Here is a 17,039-nt window from a genome sequence, read left to right as displayed (position 1 = left end):
TTCCTTGTTCTTTTCTTTCTTTTTCTTTCTTTTTCTTTCTTCCTTCCTTCCTTCCTTCCCTAGCTTCATTCTTTCCCTTCCTCCCTCCTTTCTTTCCAGCCTTTTCTTTTTTTCTTTCTTCCTTCCTTCCTTGTTCTTCTTTCTTTCTTTTTTCTTTCTTTTCTTCTTTCCTTGTTCTTTTCTTTCTTTCTTCCTTCTCTAGCTTCTTTCTTTCCCTTCCTCCCTTCTTTCCAGCCTTCTCTTTCTTTCTGTCTGTCTTCCTTCCTTCCTTCCTTCCTTCCTTCCTTCCTTCCTTCCTTCCTTCCTTCTTCCTTCCTTCTCTAGCTTTTTTCTTTCCCTTCCTTCCTCCCTTTTTCCAGCCCTTTCCTTCCTTCCTTCCGTCTTTCCTTCCTTCTCTAGCTTCTTTCTTTCCCTTCCTTCCTCCCTTTTTTCCAGCCCTTTCCTTCCTTCCTTCCATTTTCTTCCCCTAATTCCTTTTATCATTCCTATTTTCTTCTACCTAATTCCCTGCATATTTTTCTTCCCTCCCTCTCTCCCCCAGAAGAACTGAAAAGCAATCTGGGGCCCTCCTGCCACCTGGATTGGCTCTTTGCTCCGTGATGTCATTCCCTCCTTGGGAGATGATTGGCTCTCCTTGCCTAAGGCAAGCATCGGCAGAGGGCGGGGAGGCCAGCTGTCAGGCTCTCTCGCCAGGTGTTCCGTGGACAGGTGCGCCTCCTCGCATTCTCGCACAGGTGAGCCCTCCCTAAAGGGAGACATGGGGCAGGGGGGGCTCCATCCTCACTGGGGCAGGTTGCTGAAGAAAACGCAGGAGGATTCCTCTGAAAAAGGGAGGTCCCAGGAGTGAATCTGTGAATCTGGAAGATTCAAGAGGGAATCCTTTGGGTCCCCGGAGTGCAGCGTCCTTTTCCTGCCAGGCCAGAAATCCCTCTCGTTTTTATCCCTTGGCTTTACCTGGAGCGCATTCAGGGCGTCTTCAGTGGGGGGGGGGAGGCATCCAGGGGTTCTAATCCTGTCAATCAAATCCTGCAGTGGGGCTTCCAGCAGCACGGATAGGATGCCTGCTTCCTCGGAGGGATACCTTCTGCTTTCCCGCTTGCATTTCCTGCACCCTTGCATGCAAGCGGCAAGCTTCAGAAGGGGGCCTTGCTGTGCACCGCAGGCACTTTGGCGCGCCAATGCGTTCTGATGTACAGAATCCCATCCGCCATGGAGGGAGGGGTTTCCCACCAAAACAGGACCCCCCAGGTACCCGTGCATGAGATGATTTATGTTAAGGCTGATCTTTATAAAAGAGTGAAAGTGTATCCCCCTCTTCCTGTTGTGGTGTTAAGGTCTGAATTCACAAGCCCACGCCCCGCCCTGCAAAGGTTCCTTCTGTTGTGGTTCATTGGCAGCCTGTGCAGACGGCAGCGGAATCGGACAGTGGGGAAGAATGGGGACCAGTCCGGGAGTCTGGAGAGGACGTGGATGAGGGTCCTGCGTCCAAGGCAGAGATAGGGCCAGAAAAGGAGGATGGGGGGACCTGATAGCAGTCTTCCAATATCTCAGGACTTGCCACAAAGAAGAGATGTGAACAAGATTTGGAGACTCTAAAAAAAGTACAGAGAAAAGCAACCAGGATGATTAAGGGACTGGAGACTAAAACATACGAAGAACGGTTACGGGAACTGGATTTGGGTAATCTAGGGAAGAGAAGGACCAGGGGAGGCAGGAGAGCAACCTTCCAATATTTGAGGGGCTGCCCCAGAGAGGAGGAAGGGGGTCAAGCTATTTTCCAAGGCACCCAAAGGCCAGACGAGGAATAATGGATGGAAACTGAACAAGGAGAGGTTCAACCTGGAAATAAGGAGGAATTTTCTGACAGGGAGAACAATCGACCCGTGGAACAGAATTTGCGGGAGCTTCATCCCTGGAGGCTTTCAAGAAGAGATTGGACTGCCTCCTGTCAGGAATGGTGCAGGGTCTCCTGCTTGGGCGGGGGGATTGGACTAGATGACCTGCAAGGTCCCTTCCAAACTCTGTTAATCTGTAATCCCAAATGGAGGTGAAATTTCCCAACGGGAGTAAGGAGGAAGAGACCCATTTGGCTTGTCCTTTGTTAGCCCTGTGTGAGACTTTCGCGTGCTCCCTTTGTGATTAATTTCTAAAAAAAGAAGGTGACCCAGCTAGAATTACAAACAAGCCCAGCTGCACACAGAGAAAATGATGCCGGCGTAAAATCTACTCTCCATGCTCAGTTTGGTTCCAAGGTGGGTTTCAATGGGAAGGGGATCCCTTGGGCCAGCTGGAAAGCGGGAATATGCAACTTTCTCTCTGCGGCCCAGCGTTGTCGAACCCAAACTGCCATTTGTCCAAACAGGTTTTTTTTCTTCTTTTTCCTCCTGCAGATTGAGACGGTGCCCGGCCATTTAATGGAGATGAAGGCATAAAAGAGACGCAGGAGTTCTCCATAGGTGTTAAAATCCCAACCGAAGACGCTTCAGGATCTGAGCTCAGAAGGAAAATGGATCGGCTGAAGGTTCCCCGGACAAAAGAATTGGAATTTGGGGGTGTATTTGGTGAGGAGGAGGAAAAATTGGGGTGGGGAGCCCAGAGCTTTGACATCTCTAGTTCTCAAGTTTTATTATCCCTTCTTACTCTCTCCTTTAAGAACCAGAGCAGAGGTGGTATTCAGCCAGTTCTGAGAGGTTCTGGAGAACCAGTAGCGGAAATGTTGAGTAGTTCGGAGAACCGGCCAATACCGCCTCTGACTGGCCCCGCCTCCATCTATTCTCCGCCTCCCATTGAGTCCCAGCTGATTGGCTGGGTCTCCTTTGGTTGCCCTGCACAGGAGAACAGAGCTGGAAAGCAGGTTAGTGGGGTGGGGAGGGAATGGAGATTTTGCAGTAACCTTCCCCTGCCACGCCCACCAAGCCACACCCACAGGACTAGTAGTATAAAGTTTTTGAATCCCATCACGGAACCAGAGTACAAGTAATCCTCAACTTCTGACCACAATTGAGCCCAACATTTTGGTTGCTAAACGAGACAACAGTGAAGTGAATTTTGTCCCATTTTACAACTGCCACATTTGTTAAGGAAACCACTGCCACTGTTCAATGAGTCCCACGGTTGTTAAGTGAATATCGGCTTCCCTATTGATTATTGTCAGAAAGTCAGGAAAGGGCTTGGAACGTGACCCCAGGACGCTGCGTCCATCATAAATGTGAGTCATATGTCAAGCATCCGTGACCATGGGGATGCTGCAATGGTCATAAGTGTGAAAAATGATCCTGTCACCTTTTTCAGTACCATTGCAACTCTGAATGGTCCCTAAGCAAACTGTTGTAAGTCGAGGACGACCTGTAGAGGGAAAGGCTGAAAAATGACGGTGCTTCTAATCCAGCCCCGTCTCCACAGGGCCAGCTTGGCTGTGGGGCTGAGGGGGAGGGACTGGCCTCAGGTGCTCCCAAGACATGTCTGTGGCCAGTAACTTTTCATTGATTGATTGATTACATTGATATGCAGCCCCTTTCCCCATACAAAGTGACTCTAGGCAGCTTATTTATTCATTGATTATCTCCTTTTAACAACCCCATATAATCCCTTGCGGGGTGGAGTCTGGGCACCTGAACAGAGCCGAACGTTTACTGGCCGGATGCCCTTCCTATCTCTAGAGCAGAGTTTTGTTCAGCAGATATATTCCTATTGTGCCCAGAGAGAGAAATATCTGCCTCCACCTAGGACTGAACTCACGAGCCTCCTGATTGTGAGGTGAGAGGTCCACCTCTAGGCCAGCGTACCGCTCCTTATTTAATCATTGATTGTTTTATTAAATTTATGTGCCGTCCATCTGACTATCCGAGAAGTCTCTTTGAAGCTTCTTTATTTATATAAAAAAGGACTTATTAAATTTATCTGCCAGCCACCTCATTCTTCAAAGTGAATCTGGGTGACTTATTTATTTATAAAATTTACTTTTATTAAATGGATTACATTGATTGGACGCCCATCTCACCCTGCAAAGCGACTGTTGTTTTGAGCCGAGTTGTGTAACAAGGGCTTCTTCTTCTTCTTCTTCTTCTTCTTCTTCTTCTTCTTCTTCTTCTTCTTCTTCTTCTTCTTCTTCTTCTTCTCTTCTTCTTCTTCTTCTTCTTCTTCTTCTTCTTCTTCTTCTTCTTCTTCTTCTTCTTCTTCTTCTTCTTCTTCTTCTTCTTCTTCTTCTTCTTCTTCTTCTTCTTCTTCTTCTTCTTCTTCTTCTTCTTCTCCTCCTCCTCCTCCTCCTCCTCCTCCTCCTCCTCCTCCTCCTTCTTCTCCTTCTTCCTCCTCCTCCACCTCCTCCTCCTTTCTCCTCCTCCTCCTCCTCCTTACAGGGGTAGCCCTCCTAATGGTTGTGATGCCCAGCACCGTCTTCTACCTACTCCTGGTCTGCAGGACAGAGCAGGCCAGCGCACTGAGCCCCCCTTGGCCGCTGCCCTCCCTCCGCTCCCTCTGGAGTCCCCAAGACTTCGCTCTGGTCCTGGCCTGGCTGGCATTTCAAGCCTTGCTCTACCGGCTGCCCATAGGGAAGGTAAGGCTCCTGCTTGCCCAGTTGGCTTCGGCCTCAGTTTTCCTCATCTGTATAATGGGAGGAAAAGCTGTATGGGATGTAATCCTGGAAGAAGGCAAAGGGTTTCCTTCTGGGAGAAATTTCCTGACAGTGAGAACAATTAATCACGTGAACTGAAGTTGCCTCCAGGCGTTGTCAGTGCTCCATCACTGGAGGTTTTCAAGAAGAGACCGGACAGCTCAAATAAAATGTATATAAAATGTTGAACTATTTCTATCTGGCAGACGGTACAGAATAATAAAAACAAGGACAAATAGGCTGAAAAACAGCTTCTGTCCCAGGGTAGGGTCTAGTGCAATATTAATGCAATATCAGGGGTTTTCAATTCAGTGTATGGAATATGATGGATGGGTGTTTGTGCTTTATTTTCATAGTCACCATGTACACTGTATTTAATTTCGTTGTACGAGGTGCAATGACAATAAAGTAAACTAAACTAAAATGTTTTATAGATGGCATTTTCTGCCTGCAAGATGAGCGGAGATGTTTAAGGATATCTCCACTAAGTGCTGGAAATGTAACTAGATATCGGGCTCATATTACCACCTGTGGTGGACATGCTCAAAGGCAAAAAAATATTGGACAAGATACACAAAAAAATAGTAAAAAAAATATAGTAAAGCAACATATAGATCTAAAGCCAGAAATATTTTTCTTGGGTATTTTACCAGAGAACTATAAAGGGAATATGTATCTAATTTTACCGTTGTTAACAGAAGCCAGAATTGTGTTTCCACAACAGTGGAAAAATGAAGAGATCCCTAGAGATGAAATTGTAATTTTAAAAAAATATTAGAATGTGCAGAAATGGATAGATTAAGGAGAAGGAAGAAACTGAATACTTTTTAACATGAGATTTGTTTTACTAATGGCTAACTAATAGAAACAGAAGTTAGAAATTTAAAAGCATAAGAGAATGATTAATTATATAAGGAAGGTTCATTACATGGATTATTATATGATCATTATTAATGTTATGAATATTATTACAATTTCTGAAAATTAACTGTACCCAGACAACGTTCTGCTTATGTAGACATTGAATTTTTACATTTTACATGGTTAAAAAATTTTTTAAGCAATTTATACAAAAAGAAGAGACTGGACAGCTGTTTGTCTTGAATGGCAAAGGTTCAGGGGGCTGGACTAGAATAACTCTAAAGTCCCTTCCAGCTTGGTTATTCTGTTATTCTGCTTGGACAGAGATGGACCAGTGGAGTGTAAAATGGTTATAAAAAGGACACCAGTAAATTCAAAGCTGTTTCCAGCAGGCAGAAGAAAGAACCAAAAAGCATTCTACTCTTAATAATTAGGAGAATTGGGACCTATTACTCAGACAAAGTTTTTATTATGACAGATGGTCCTCAACTCACAACCCCAATGGAGAGAATTTCTGTTGCTAAGCAAGACTAAGCAATATTTCTGTAGCTAAGCAACGTCATTAAATCCCCGTTTTACGACCCTCTTCTGCTACGGTTGTTAAATAAATTGCTGCAAGTGTTTAAACGAATCTTTTCATCAAGTGCCCATTTGGGTGGGTATTAATTCCTTGTTTTGTCTGACCAGATGGCCTGCTGCAAAGATCTTACGGAAATTCTGGTTTTTTTTTTTCTAATTTTATTTTATTTTATTCCCCAACAGATCACGGAAGGAAGCCTTCTTCGGGATAAGAGCCGGCTGCAATATCGCATTAATGGTAGATATTTTGGGACAGTGAAAAAGAACAGAATAAGAATAAGAATAGAACTTAGAGTAAAAAGAATAGAATAAATGGAAATGAGAATAGAATAGAATAGAATGCATGTGCTCTCAGTGTAGACAAAGAAAAAATAAAAATACATTTATCAAGAATTTAAGATACAACACTTAGTGATAGTCATAGGTTACTAATAAACAATCAAGTCATACTAGGGAACAAATAAAGCAATAAGAATTGTAAAGATACAAGCAACTCAGTTCTAGCCATAGAACCAGTAAACAAACACCCAGCTCCATTCAGTTGTCCCGACTCCACCCCACAAAAGATTATGAAAGATTGTTCGAAGAAGACGATGATTCCGTCAATTCTTTGCCTACTTTCAGTTTTTAGAGTTCCCAGAGAACTCCTGAGCCGTGGATCTCATTTGGGATACAAATCCCCCTTCTTGCTTTTTCATTTTGGGTAGGTTTCTATGCCATGTTGGTTACAGCGCTGGTGTTGGGTGCCGGACTGGCTGGCGGGTTGCGCCTGAGCTACATCTACGATCACATCCTGCAGCTGGCCTTTGCAGCGACGGTCCTGGCTTTTGGTCTCAGCGTCCTTCTCTATTTCAAGGCTCTGCTGGCCCCAGAAACAGCCTTGGCTCCCAGTGGGAATTCAGGTAGGGGCCCCCCAAATCTGGAAAACTCAGTGGGGGCTGTGGACTGAGGACAAGCGCGGAGAAGGGAATGTCAATCCCCATTGCAGTCTTCAAAGAGATTAGCGCAGGGTTTCTCCCTCTTGGCGACTTTAAGATAATAGAATAACGGAGTGGGAAGGAGCCTTGGAGGTCTTCTAGTCCAGGGGTCACCAACCGGTGGGCTGGGGGCCACTGGTGGTCTGTGAGAAAATTTTGGTGGTCCGCAGAGAAATGTCACCCCCAAAGCAATTAATCCAGGCTGCGCAGGAACACAAGGCTGCGCCACCCACATGGCCTGCAGGAACACAAGGCTTGCATCACTTGCATTGTGAACAACACAAGGTAGTGAGGGGGGGGGGGGGGGGGGGAACTTGCCCTATGCACCCCACGCGCCTGGCCTGGCCACCGGGCTGCTTCTTTCTGCTTCTGCTTTTGCCTGCACACAAGGAAAGCAGCCAAAGTCTTTCTTTTTCTCCCCCAAACTCCGCCAGAAATGAGACTTTGGGACCCTGCAGGGCCTCCTGCTCCAAGAGGCTGCGCAGGCAAAGACTCGTTTCTGGCGGAGTTTGGGGGAGAGAAAGAAAGATTCCTGCTGCTTCTGCTGCTTTCCTTGCATGAAGCCAAAAGTTTCTCTCTCTCCCCCTGAGAACGGAGCTGGAGACGGTATCCTGCGATCCCAAATAAAGAATGATCGATCAGTAGGAAAACGGGGTGGGGGATTTTCCTGCAGACTTTTTAGACCGTATATATCCCATTCCAGACAAGTGGCTCTCCAATCTCCAATCTTAAAAGCCTCCAGAGTTGGAGCACCCACAACTGAAGAGGGAGTCAAGCACTAGAAGGCAAGACAAGAAACAATGGATGGAAACTAATCAAGGAGAGAAGCCACCTGGAACTTTCTGAAAGTGAGGACAATTAACCAGTGGAACTGCTTGCCACCAGAAGTTGTGGTTGCTCCAACACTGGACGTTCTTAAGAAGAGATTGGACAGCTACTAGTTTGAAATAGTGTAAGGTTTCTTGTCTGAGAAGGGAGTTGGATTAGAAGACCTTCAAGCTCCTATCCCATCCTATCCTACATTCAATTCAATTCAATTCAATTCTATTCTATTCTATTCTATTCTATTCTATTCTATTCTATTCTATTCTATTCTATTCCATTCCATTCCATTCCATTCCCTCTTCTCCATTATATTCTGTTCTATTCTATTCTTGGGCAAGCTTGTTTAACAAATGTTTCACTTAGCAACATAAATTTTGGGCTCAGCTGTGCTCGTAACCTGAGGACCCACTGTAGCGGTATTGGGCAGTTTTCCTGGGAAGTAGGAGAGGAATGAAGGCCGTGCTCCAGTGGTGGGATTCAAAGTTTTTTACTACTGGTTCTGTGGGCGTGGCTTTGGTGGGCGTGGCAGGGGAAGGATATACTGCAAAATCCCCCTTCCCTCCCCACCCCACTGACCTGCTTTCCAGCTCCGTTCTCCTATGCAGGGCAACCAAAGGAGACCCAGCCGATCAGCTGGGACTCGATGGGAGGCGGAGAATAGAAGATGGGGTTGGTGGGGCCAGTCAGAGGTGAGATTGGCCGGTTCTCCAAACTACTCAAAATTTCCACTACCGGTTCTGCAGAACTGGTCCGAACCGGCTGAATGCCACCCCTGCCGTGCTCACCTGGGCACTTTTGAAGGTTTCGGGAAAAGTTTGGGGGTGTTTCTCCCCCCTCCCCTCCTGCAGGAAACCCCGTTTATGACTTCTTCATGGGCCACGAGTTGAACCCGCGCCTTGGGCTCTTCGATCTCAAATTCTTCTGCGAGTTGCGCCCAGGTCTCCTCGGCTGGGTAAGCCTCCTTGCGATGGCGGTGAGGAGAAGCTGGCAGGGACCCCCCGACCCCCCAGTCAGAGGCCTATATTGGGAAGGGCTGGGAGGGGGGGGCGGCTCCTCTTCTGATAGATGGAGCAATCGATCGGTAGGGCGGAACTTGCCTCTAGAACTTGTGGCTGCTCAAGAAGAAACTGGACAGCCATTTGTCCAGGGGTTGGACTAGAAGACCTCCAAGTACCCTGTCATTCTATATTCTGTGTTCTTACTGGAATTTGCAAGTTTTGATGAGCTTCATCAGCTAGACGCTGTCTTCATATCCTATGATGTGTCCTCAAAAATTTGTCTGCCCAACCCAGAAAGATTAAAAGAAAGGGAAGAGAAGGAGAAAGGAAAGGGAAGGAAAGGAAAGGAGGAAGGGAAGGGAAGGAAGGAAAAGGAGAAGGAAGGGAAGGGAAAGGAAAGGAAAGGAAAGGAAAGGAAAGGAAAGGAAAGGAAAGGAAAGGAAAGGAAAGGAAAGGAAAGGAAAGGAAGATTAATGCGTTGGGCAGGAATGTGATCCAGATAATTTCACCTGATCCTTGGGAAGCAAGGATTAAATGATGTCCCTTTCTCCAAGACTGCAGAGATTTAGAATATAGAATAACAGAGTTGGAAGGGACCTTGGAGGTCTTCTAGTCCACCCCCCTGCTCAAGCAGGAGACCCTATGCCATTTCAGAGAAATGGTTGTCCAGTCTCTTCTTAAAAACCTTCAGGGATGGACAACTTCTGAAAGGAAGCCGCTCTCCTGGTTAATTGTCCTCACTGTCAAGAAATTCCCCCTTAGTTCCAGCCTGCGTCTCTCCTTGATTACTTTCCACCCGTTGCTTCTTGTCCTGCCTTCTGGGGCTTTGGAGAAGAGCTTGACCACCCCTCCTCTTTGGGGCAGCCCCTCAAATAGTGGAGCACTGCTTTCATGTCTCCTCTGGTCCTTCGTTTCTCTGGACTAGCCAAACCCAATTCCTGCAACTGCTCTTCCTATATTTTAGCCTCCAGCTTCCTAATTTTATCCCTATGTTTTTAAAATCCAGTGTTGTGGGGAAAACAGGGAGAAACAAATAGGGAAGTTGAAGATAAACCTGTTTTCATCGCTGGACTGTCTGTCTCCTCCCCCCCCCCCCAGGCCCTGATCAACATGGCAATGTTGGTTAAAGAGACAGAGCTGAGAGGCAGCCCCTCTCTGGCCATGATCCTGGTTAATGCCTTCCAGTTCCTCTACGTGGTAGACGCCCTCTGGCATGAGGTAGGTTAAGTCATGGCCAGCAGGCCAGGCCACGGAGAACGCCGGGGTGTGTGTGTGTATGTGTCCAAAATAATTTAACAAGTTCTCCTTGGAACTTGGGGAGAAAAACAAAATATTTGGCGAGCAAATAATTTTAGAGGTACAAGGCTGGTTGCGCAATCTGGCTTGACTCAGTGCTTTGAGTGATCCATGGCTGTTTGCACAGCTGGATGAAGCCAGAGCAGCCTTTCTCGACCCCGGCCCCTTTAAGACGGGGGGACTTCCACTCCCAGAATTCCCCAGCCATGCAGTCCACCCGTCTTAAAGGGGCCAAGGTCGAGAAAGGCTGGCGTCAAGAAATTGGTGGCTGACATTTAGGAATATTTTGCAGGAGGCCGTTCTCACCACAATGGATATCGTCCAGGATGGCTTTGGGTTCATGCTCGCTTACGGGGACCTGGCCTGGGTGCCGTTCCTGTACAGCCTCCAGTCCTGCTTCCTGGTGACTCACCCCCAGAAGCTTAGCCTGCCTCTGGCGGGGGGCATTGTCCTGCTAAACGGTGAGTGAGGCTACAAACAGGCCCTCTGAGCATGCACGTAAGGCTTCCGTTACCTCCTCCTTGAGTGAGGTGGGAGGGACTGGACTAGATCTCTAAAGTCCCTTCTAACTCTATTCTATTCCTATTCCTATTCTATTCTATTCTATATTCTATTCTATATTCTATTTCATTATTTATTTTAGAGAACAGAGCATTCTATTCTATTCTGTTCTATTCTATTCTATTCCATGGTCTATTCTATTCTGTTCTATTCTGTTCTATTCTATTCTATTCCATGGTCTATTCTATTCTGTTCTATTCTATTCTATTCTATTCTATTCTTTTATTCTATTCTATATTCTATTCCATATTCTATTCTATTATTTATTTTACAGAACAGAGCATTCTATTCTATTCTATTCTTATTCTTTATTCTATTCTATTCTATAGTCTATTCTATTATTTATTTTACAGAATAACAGAATAACAGACCATTCTAGTCTAATCTATTCCCTATTATATTCTATTATTTTACAGAACAGAGTATTCTGTTCTGTTCTGTTCTATTCTATTCTAATTCTAATTCTTCTTTATTTTACCGAGTAACAGAGCATTCTCTTCTATTCCATTCCATTCCTATTTTCTTTTTGTTGTCTTCCAATAGAGGCTGGATGGTCATCCATCCAATTCAGGGTTTTCCCAACCGTAATGATTTCTGTGCATGTGAACTTCAAATCCCAGAATTCCAGTCAACATGGCCGTTGGTCAGAATTCTGGGAGTTGATGTCCACACAGCTGGCAATTGCCAATTTTGGGAAGCATTGATCTGGTGGCCCCTGTGCCAAGAGAAACAGTTGGTCCTTTCTAACTGTACGACGCTATGATTCAATATGCTGTAATAATCTCAGTGTGGTTTTCTTTCATCTTGCAGCCCTGGGGTATTCCATATTCCGTGGTGCCAATTCCCAGAAAAACACCTTCCGACGGAATCCTGCTGATCCCAGAGTGGCTGGTTTGTAGCTGTACACATTTCAGTTTGTGGGGTGGGTTTACAGGAGAGACTTGACCAAGTCCAAAACGTGGCAGGTGCATTTAAACAACGTGGTGGGCCTGCTTCCTTTTAACCTAGACCCATGATGGTGAACCTGTAGCACACATGCCACAGGTGGTACAGAGAGCCATTTGTGTGGGCACGCACAACATACCTGCACTGTGCATGCGCACGCCTCCCAGCTGATTTTCAGCCCGTCTGAGGCTGTTTTCGCCTTCCCGGAGGCTCGAGGGAAGCCCCTGCAGCCTCACGAGGCTGAAAAAATGGGCCTTCCAGAAATACTGGGAGTGACGAAACGGGCCTGTTTTTCGGCCTCCAAAGGCTGCAGAGGCTTCCTTCAAGCCTCTGGGAGGGCGAAAATGGCCTCAAATGGGTCGAAAATCAGCTGGGAGGCGTGCGCCTGCGTAGTGCAGGTAAGGGGGCGGGGATATTGCGTGCACATGTGCAGGTGAGCAGGGCGCACTTCACAACAAAAAGGTTCACCATCACTGACCTAGGCAATTATATTTAGAGTAGAATGGGCTGGAAGGGACCTTGGAGGTCTTCTAGCCCAGCCCCCTGCTCAAGAGTAAGATGAAATGTTTGCAGCAGGAGGACCTTAGCAGCTGCTAAGAATTCAACTTTTGGGTTCCATTGAGTGGTGCAACCCCAGAACATTTCAGTTAAACGAGTCAAGGACCTGCAGTCAGCAGACGAATCTATAATACGTTGAGATTCTGGAAAGTGCAGAGAAGAACAGCAAAGACGATTGTGGGGCTGAAGGCTAAATATAGAGGAAGAACAGTGAGAGGAACTGGGTATGTCTGGTGTAATGAAGAGATGGACTAGGGCCCTGGTGGTGAACCTATGGCACGCCTGCCAGAAGTGGCACACAGAGCCATTACTGCTGGCATGCCAGCACTCGCCCAGAAAAGATCTACTGCGCATGCGCACCCACCACCCGATTGTTGGGTACCTGGCACACATGTGTGGGGGTGCAGCGGTGCGCAGGACACACTTGCGCATCTGCAAAAGCACGCATTGCACAAGGGTGGCATGCGCGGAAGCGTGCAACACAGGTCGCACGAGTCATATGTGCAGAAGTGCGAGTCACGTAGGTCGCAGTGCATGCGCAGGAGGCATGGGGGGACGCGCATATTGCCTTCTGGGTGATGGCATGCGAGCACGATCAGGCAAGCGTGTGCGCAGTTATCGGCACGGGAGCCCAAAAAGGTTAGCCACCACTGGACTGGGGTGTGTGTGTGTCATGATAGCAGGGTTCCAATATGTGCCACAAAGGAGAGGGGGTCAAGCTATTCTCCAAAGTGTCAGGGTTCCGGCGATTGCCCTCATTAAATCAGGAACCTCGAGCCAAGCTTCAGAAGAATCCAAAGGGTTTATTAGGAGGAACATGTCGGCATTATCCCAGTTAAAGCCAACTCTTGACACAAGTGATTTACGGTCACTTGTGACCCTGTCCCCCCCTCCCCCCCGTGTGTCATCAATCAGATTCTCCAACGTAGGGCTGGGCGTCATCAATCACATTCTCCAATGAAGGATTTTCGGAGGCAGAAGATCCGGTAGCCTAGCTACCATCATTGTAAGCTATGCGTGGAATGTACTTCTGGTCCCCCGTCCCCCCCGCCGTCCCCCACTTATGGCAACTCGAAAATAGGCATAGGAATTCCTTACGAGTTGACACAAAGCACTCGAAGGCAGGGCAAGAAGCGATGGGTGGCAACTCATCAAGGAGAAAAGCAACCTCCCCAAGCTCCAGTTTCTTTGGCAGAGGGCTGCAGGAGGCCCAGGCAGGCCGAGTGACGCCGAGTTGGCCACATCCACCCTGGCCATGTGCCTGCCCCCCCCCCCCCCCCAGGTCAAACACAACCCTGATGTGGCCCTCAATGAAATTGAGTTTGACCCCCTTTGGTATAGGGGTCTGCTTGTGCAGCGGGTTGGATGAGAGCCTGGTCCATCCTCCTGCTCAAAGACTTTCCATCACTCTCTTTTTTTCCCCCCTCAGGGCTCCGGACAATCCCTACGGCAACCGGTCGGCGACTCCTGGTCTCTGGCTGGTGGGGTTTTGTGCGACACCCCAACTATTTAGGGGACCTGATCATGGCTTTTGCATGGTCCTTGCCCTGCGGTAAGGGGCAGGCATCTAGGAGGGGCTCCAGTTTAGTTTCTCTGCAGCAATCTGGAATGGGATGGGAATAGAACAGAACAAAACAGAATAGAACAGAACAGAATAGAATAGAATAGAATATTGGAAGGACTAGAATAGAATAGAATAGAATAGAATAGAATAGAATAGAATAGAATAGAATAGAATAGAATAGAATAGAATAGAATAGAATAGAATAGAATAGAATTAGTGTTAGTGTTAGTGATAGCGACAGCGACAGCAATAGCAATAGCAATAGCATAGAATAGAATAAATATTGGAAGGAATAGAATAGAATAGAACAGAACAGAATAGCATAGCGTAGAACAGAATAAATATTGGAAGGACTAGAATAGAATAGAATAGAATAGAATAGAATAGAATAGAATAGAATAGAATAGAATATTGGAAAGAATAGAATAGAAAATAGAATAGAATAGACAATACAGAGAATAGAATAGAATAAATATTGAAAGGAATAGAATAGAATATACAATATGGAATGGAATAAAAATAGGAATAGAAATAGAAATGGAAAAGGAATAGAAGCATAATCGAGTAATAGAGTTGGAAGGGACCTTGGAGGTCTTCTAGTCCAACCCCGCTGAGGCAGGAATCTAAGCGGGCCTTTCCTTTGTTTTCATTGCAGGCTTCACTCACATCTTGCCTTATTTTTATATCCTCTATTTCACTCTGCTGCTCGCTCATCGGGATGCCCGGGACGAGCACCAATGCCGGAGGAAGTACGGGCTGGCGTGGCAAGAATATTGCCGGCGTGTCCCCTACCGGATTGTCCCGTATCTCTACTGAATCCCTAAATCCCCGTTTTCCACGTGGTCGCTGGACTCACCTCAGGGCAGGATGGTCTCCTGGCTTCCTGGCAGCATGAGAGAGAAGACAGCGGCAGGGCCTGGCAAAGGGGGGGGAAAGCGCCAGCAGTTCATCGCTGTTTCTCCAAACTTTGCCCCCTCGAGACGGCTGGAGTTTTCTTCCACAGACATTCGCCGCCTGGGGAAATCTTCCTTTGACCTCCTTTCCTGCCTTCCAATGGTCTAGATTTCTGCTCCTGATTAGGAAAAGAGACTGGAAAAATAAGACTTTGGAGCCAGAATCATTTTTATCGAAATAGATTGATTTTTTCTTTTTAGGACCCAGAATAACAGAGTAACAGAATAACAGAAGGGACCTCAGAGGTCCTCTAGTCCATCTCCCTGACTCGGCCTATACTTAATTTTGGACTAATGGTTGTCCAGTCTTTCCTTAAAACCACCCGTGATGGAGCAGCCACAACTTCCAGAAACAAGGGCTCCTATCATACCCGTCTCAGCTGGAGCTTCTAAGCAGGAACATGAAGGGCATTTGTTTAAAAAGGGAATACTTTCGCAAAGGTCAAGTGAATTACAGCAAAGCAAAGCCAGAACTGAGATTCACAGGCCACAAAATCACTAAGTTCCAGTCCCCGCCCCCCTGTCCCCCCCCGCCCCCCAATCAATCAAGCTCTTGCAAGGTGTTTCTATCAGGGCCAGTCTGAGCTCCTCTTTCTGTGTGACTTTGGAGCACTTTCTGTCCCTTCCGCCTCCTTCCTTCCCCACAGAGCGTGGCAGGCCCAAGCAGGCCTAAAGTGGCAGCTGACTCTGTCAGGAAACGTCTCCATAGTCCCAGGTTGGATCTCCCTCTGACCAGCTTCTGCCCCGTGCTCCTCGTCCTGCCTCCTGGTGCTTTGGAGATTAAGGCAAGGCCCTCTTCTCTTCCGACAGCCTGTTCTGACCCAAACTTTGTTCCAAGGAAACAAACACGAAACCTTTTAAGGATTCTTTACGAATTCCGTTCCTTCCCGCTTAAAAGGCTGTTTCAAACTAATTGTCTCTGATAAGAATCAGCCTTGCCAAGGTGGTGCAAGGCTGCCAAGAACACCAGGTAAAGTTACTAAGAAATATTTCAAACACAAACCAAGATATTCCAAATGTCCACCAGGCTTGAGTGCCAAAACCTCTTTGCTTCCTGCAAAGAACTCCGGTTTCTCAACTGGCTTTTATCTCTTAAGGGAGGGGCCATTACCTTGCAGCCTTACTCCCGAGTCACCCGTGCTGCTGCAGCTGCTCTTTGAGCATCCCTGCACGTACGCGCACTGGGCACAGGCTCCTCGGGGTCCTCTTCCTCACTGCTGCCATCCTCCACACTTTCCAAAGGCAGCACTCCACTCCCTGATGGTCCTGGCCCCATCCCTGCATCCCACGCAGGCCCCTCACCTGAGTCCTCGCTCTCCAACACCTCAGCTGTCCGCATCTGCTGCCGGTGAATCACAACACAGCCCCTCAAGTAGTGGAAGACTGCTGTCATGTCCCCCCTTAAGCCTTATCATGCTCAACAGGCGCGACAACTCTCACCTATTTACCTCCGCCCCCATGCCTTTTATCCCCAGAGCTATCAGGGGTGGCTCTTCTGTCCCAGGAACCGGCCCATAGATTTCCACTGCTCTCCTCTCCTCTGCCTTCATTGCATCAGGCACTGGGCCCAACTGTTCCTTCCTCTTCCTCATCAGCCACCTCCAGATCTGGGGGCTGTTGATTCTCCCCCTGAGGGCTGACGGACGGCCCAGGCCCCGCTTCTCTCTCTCTCTCTCTGCCAGCTGCATTCCCTCTTCCCCCTCAGAGCTCTCAAATTGCTTTGGTGCTGATCCCGACTCCCAAGCCGCCTCCTTCTCCCAATTTGGCTGCTGGAGGTGCCGGTGGCCAACAGGCCACAACAGCCGTCCTTCATATGACAGCGTAGCCTCCAGACCTTCAACCTTCTTTGATGCGCTTCTCTGCGCACTTTCCAACGGAACAATCAAAGCTCTTTGGTGATGCTTCTTCATCTCCTAACAGTTCACCACATTTGCAAGTGTTCAGTAAGATGCTCGAGATAGAAGCTGAATATTCTTTTAAGAGATTATTAATAGGATCCTTGGGAAATTCTTAAACTTGAAACTCTACAAATTAGCAAAGCAATACTAATCGGCAGGCTGAAGTAATAAAGGAGATATAATTTGGAGTGTCACAAAAATGACACCTGTTAGAAACTGGTGTTAGAGATTTTCAGACATAAGAATTAACGTTTAGGGTTTTTTTATTTAACTAGGTCTTTTGAGGATTGGATTAATGGCAGCTTTAAAAAAAATAACATTTAAAACTCAAAACATTTGGTTTTTTTGCTCTCGAATAGCAAATAAGTGGATGCTGGGAATAATAAAAATATTCTTTATAATGGAAAATAGTGAA

At 47.0% G+C, this 17,039-nt stretch overlaps 1 protein-coding gene across 3 annotated transcripts; it reads left to right on the top strand.

Annotated features, from left to right (window-relative positions):
- The first annotated feature begins 627 nt into the window (after nt 1–627).
- On the top strand, nt 628–17,032 carry TM7SF2 (transmembrane 7 superfamily member 2). 3 transcript variants are annotated; one of them, XM_087913828.1, is made up of 12 exons: nt 656–734; nt 2,391–2,561; nt 2,654–2,854; nt 4,356–4,552; nt 6,233–6,287; nt 6,757–6,951; nt 8,700–8,803; nt 9,948–10,067; nt 10,438–10,606; nt 11,517–11,597; nt 13,639–13,761; nt 14,429–17,032. In XM_087913828.1, the coding sequence occupies exons 4-12, from the start codon at nt 4,370–4,372 to the stop codon at nt 14,587–14,589; spliced, it is 1,191 nt and encodes a 396-aa protein (XP_087769954.1). In that variant the 5' UTR covers nt 656–734; nt 2,391–2,561; nt 2,654–2,854; nt 4,356–4,369; the 3' UTR covers nt 14,590–17,032. The 3 variants fall into 3 exon arrangements, with proteins under 3 accessions (XP_026573508.2, XP_087769954.1, XP_087769952.1); XM_026717723.2 differs by lacking the exon at nt 2,654–2,854 and having other exon boundaries at nt 628–734; XM_087913826.1 differs by lacking the exons at nt 656–734; nt 2,654–2,854 and adding an exon at nt 2,182–2,252.
- The last annotated feature ends 7 nt before the right edge of the window (nt 17,033–17,039 follow it).

Source organism: Pseudonaja textilis, chromosome 16 (genome assembly GCF_049901715.1).
Source record: "Pseudonaja textilis isolate UNSWEBS1 chromosome 16, rPseTex1.2, whole genome shotgun sequence".
Classification (NCBI taxonomy): domain Eukaryota; kingdom Metazoa; phylum Chordata; class Lepidosauria; order Squamata; family Elapidae; genus Pseudonaja; species Pseudonaja textilis.
Note: the sequence above shows the minus strand (reverse complement) of the source record. Positions and strands in the feature narration are given on the sequence as shown.

Coding starts and splice junctions, on each gene's coding strand:
- TM7SF2 (XM_026717723.2), top strand. CDS start 2,507: ATGGATCGGCTGAAGGTTCCCCGGACAAAAGAATTGGAATTTGGGGGT. Junction 2,562..4,355: donor GGAATTTGGGGGTGTATTTG/GTGAGGAGGAGG, acceptor TCCTCCTTACAG/GGGTAGCCCTCCTAATGGTT. Junction 10,068..10,437: donor TAGACGCCCTCTGGCATGAG/GTAGGTTAAGTC, acceptor AATATTTTGCAG/GAGGCCGTTCTCACCACAAT.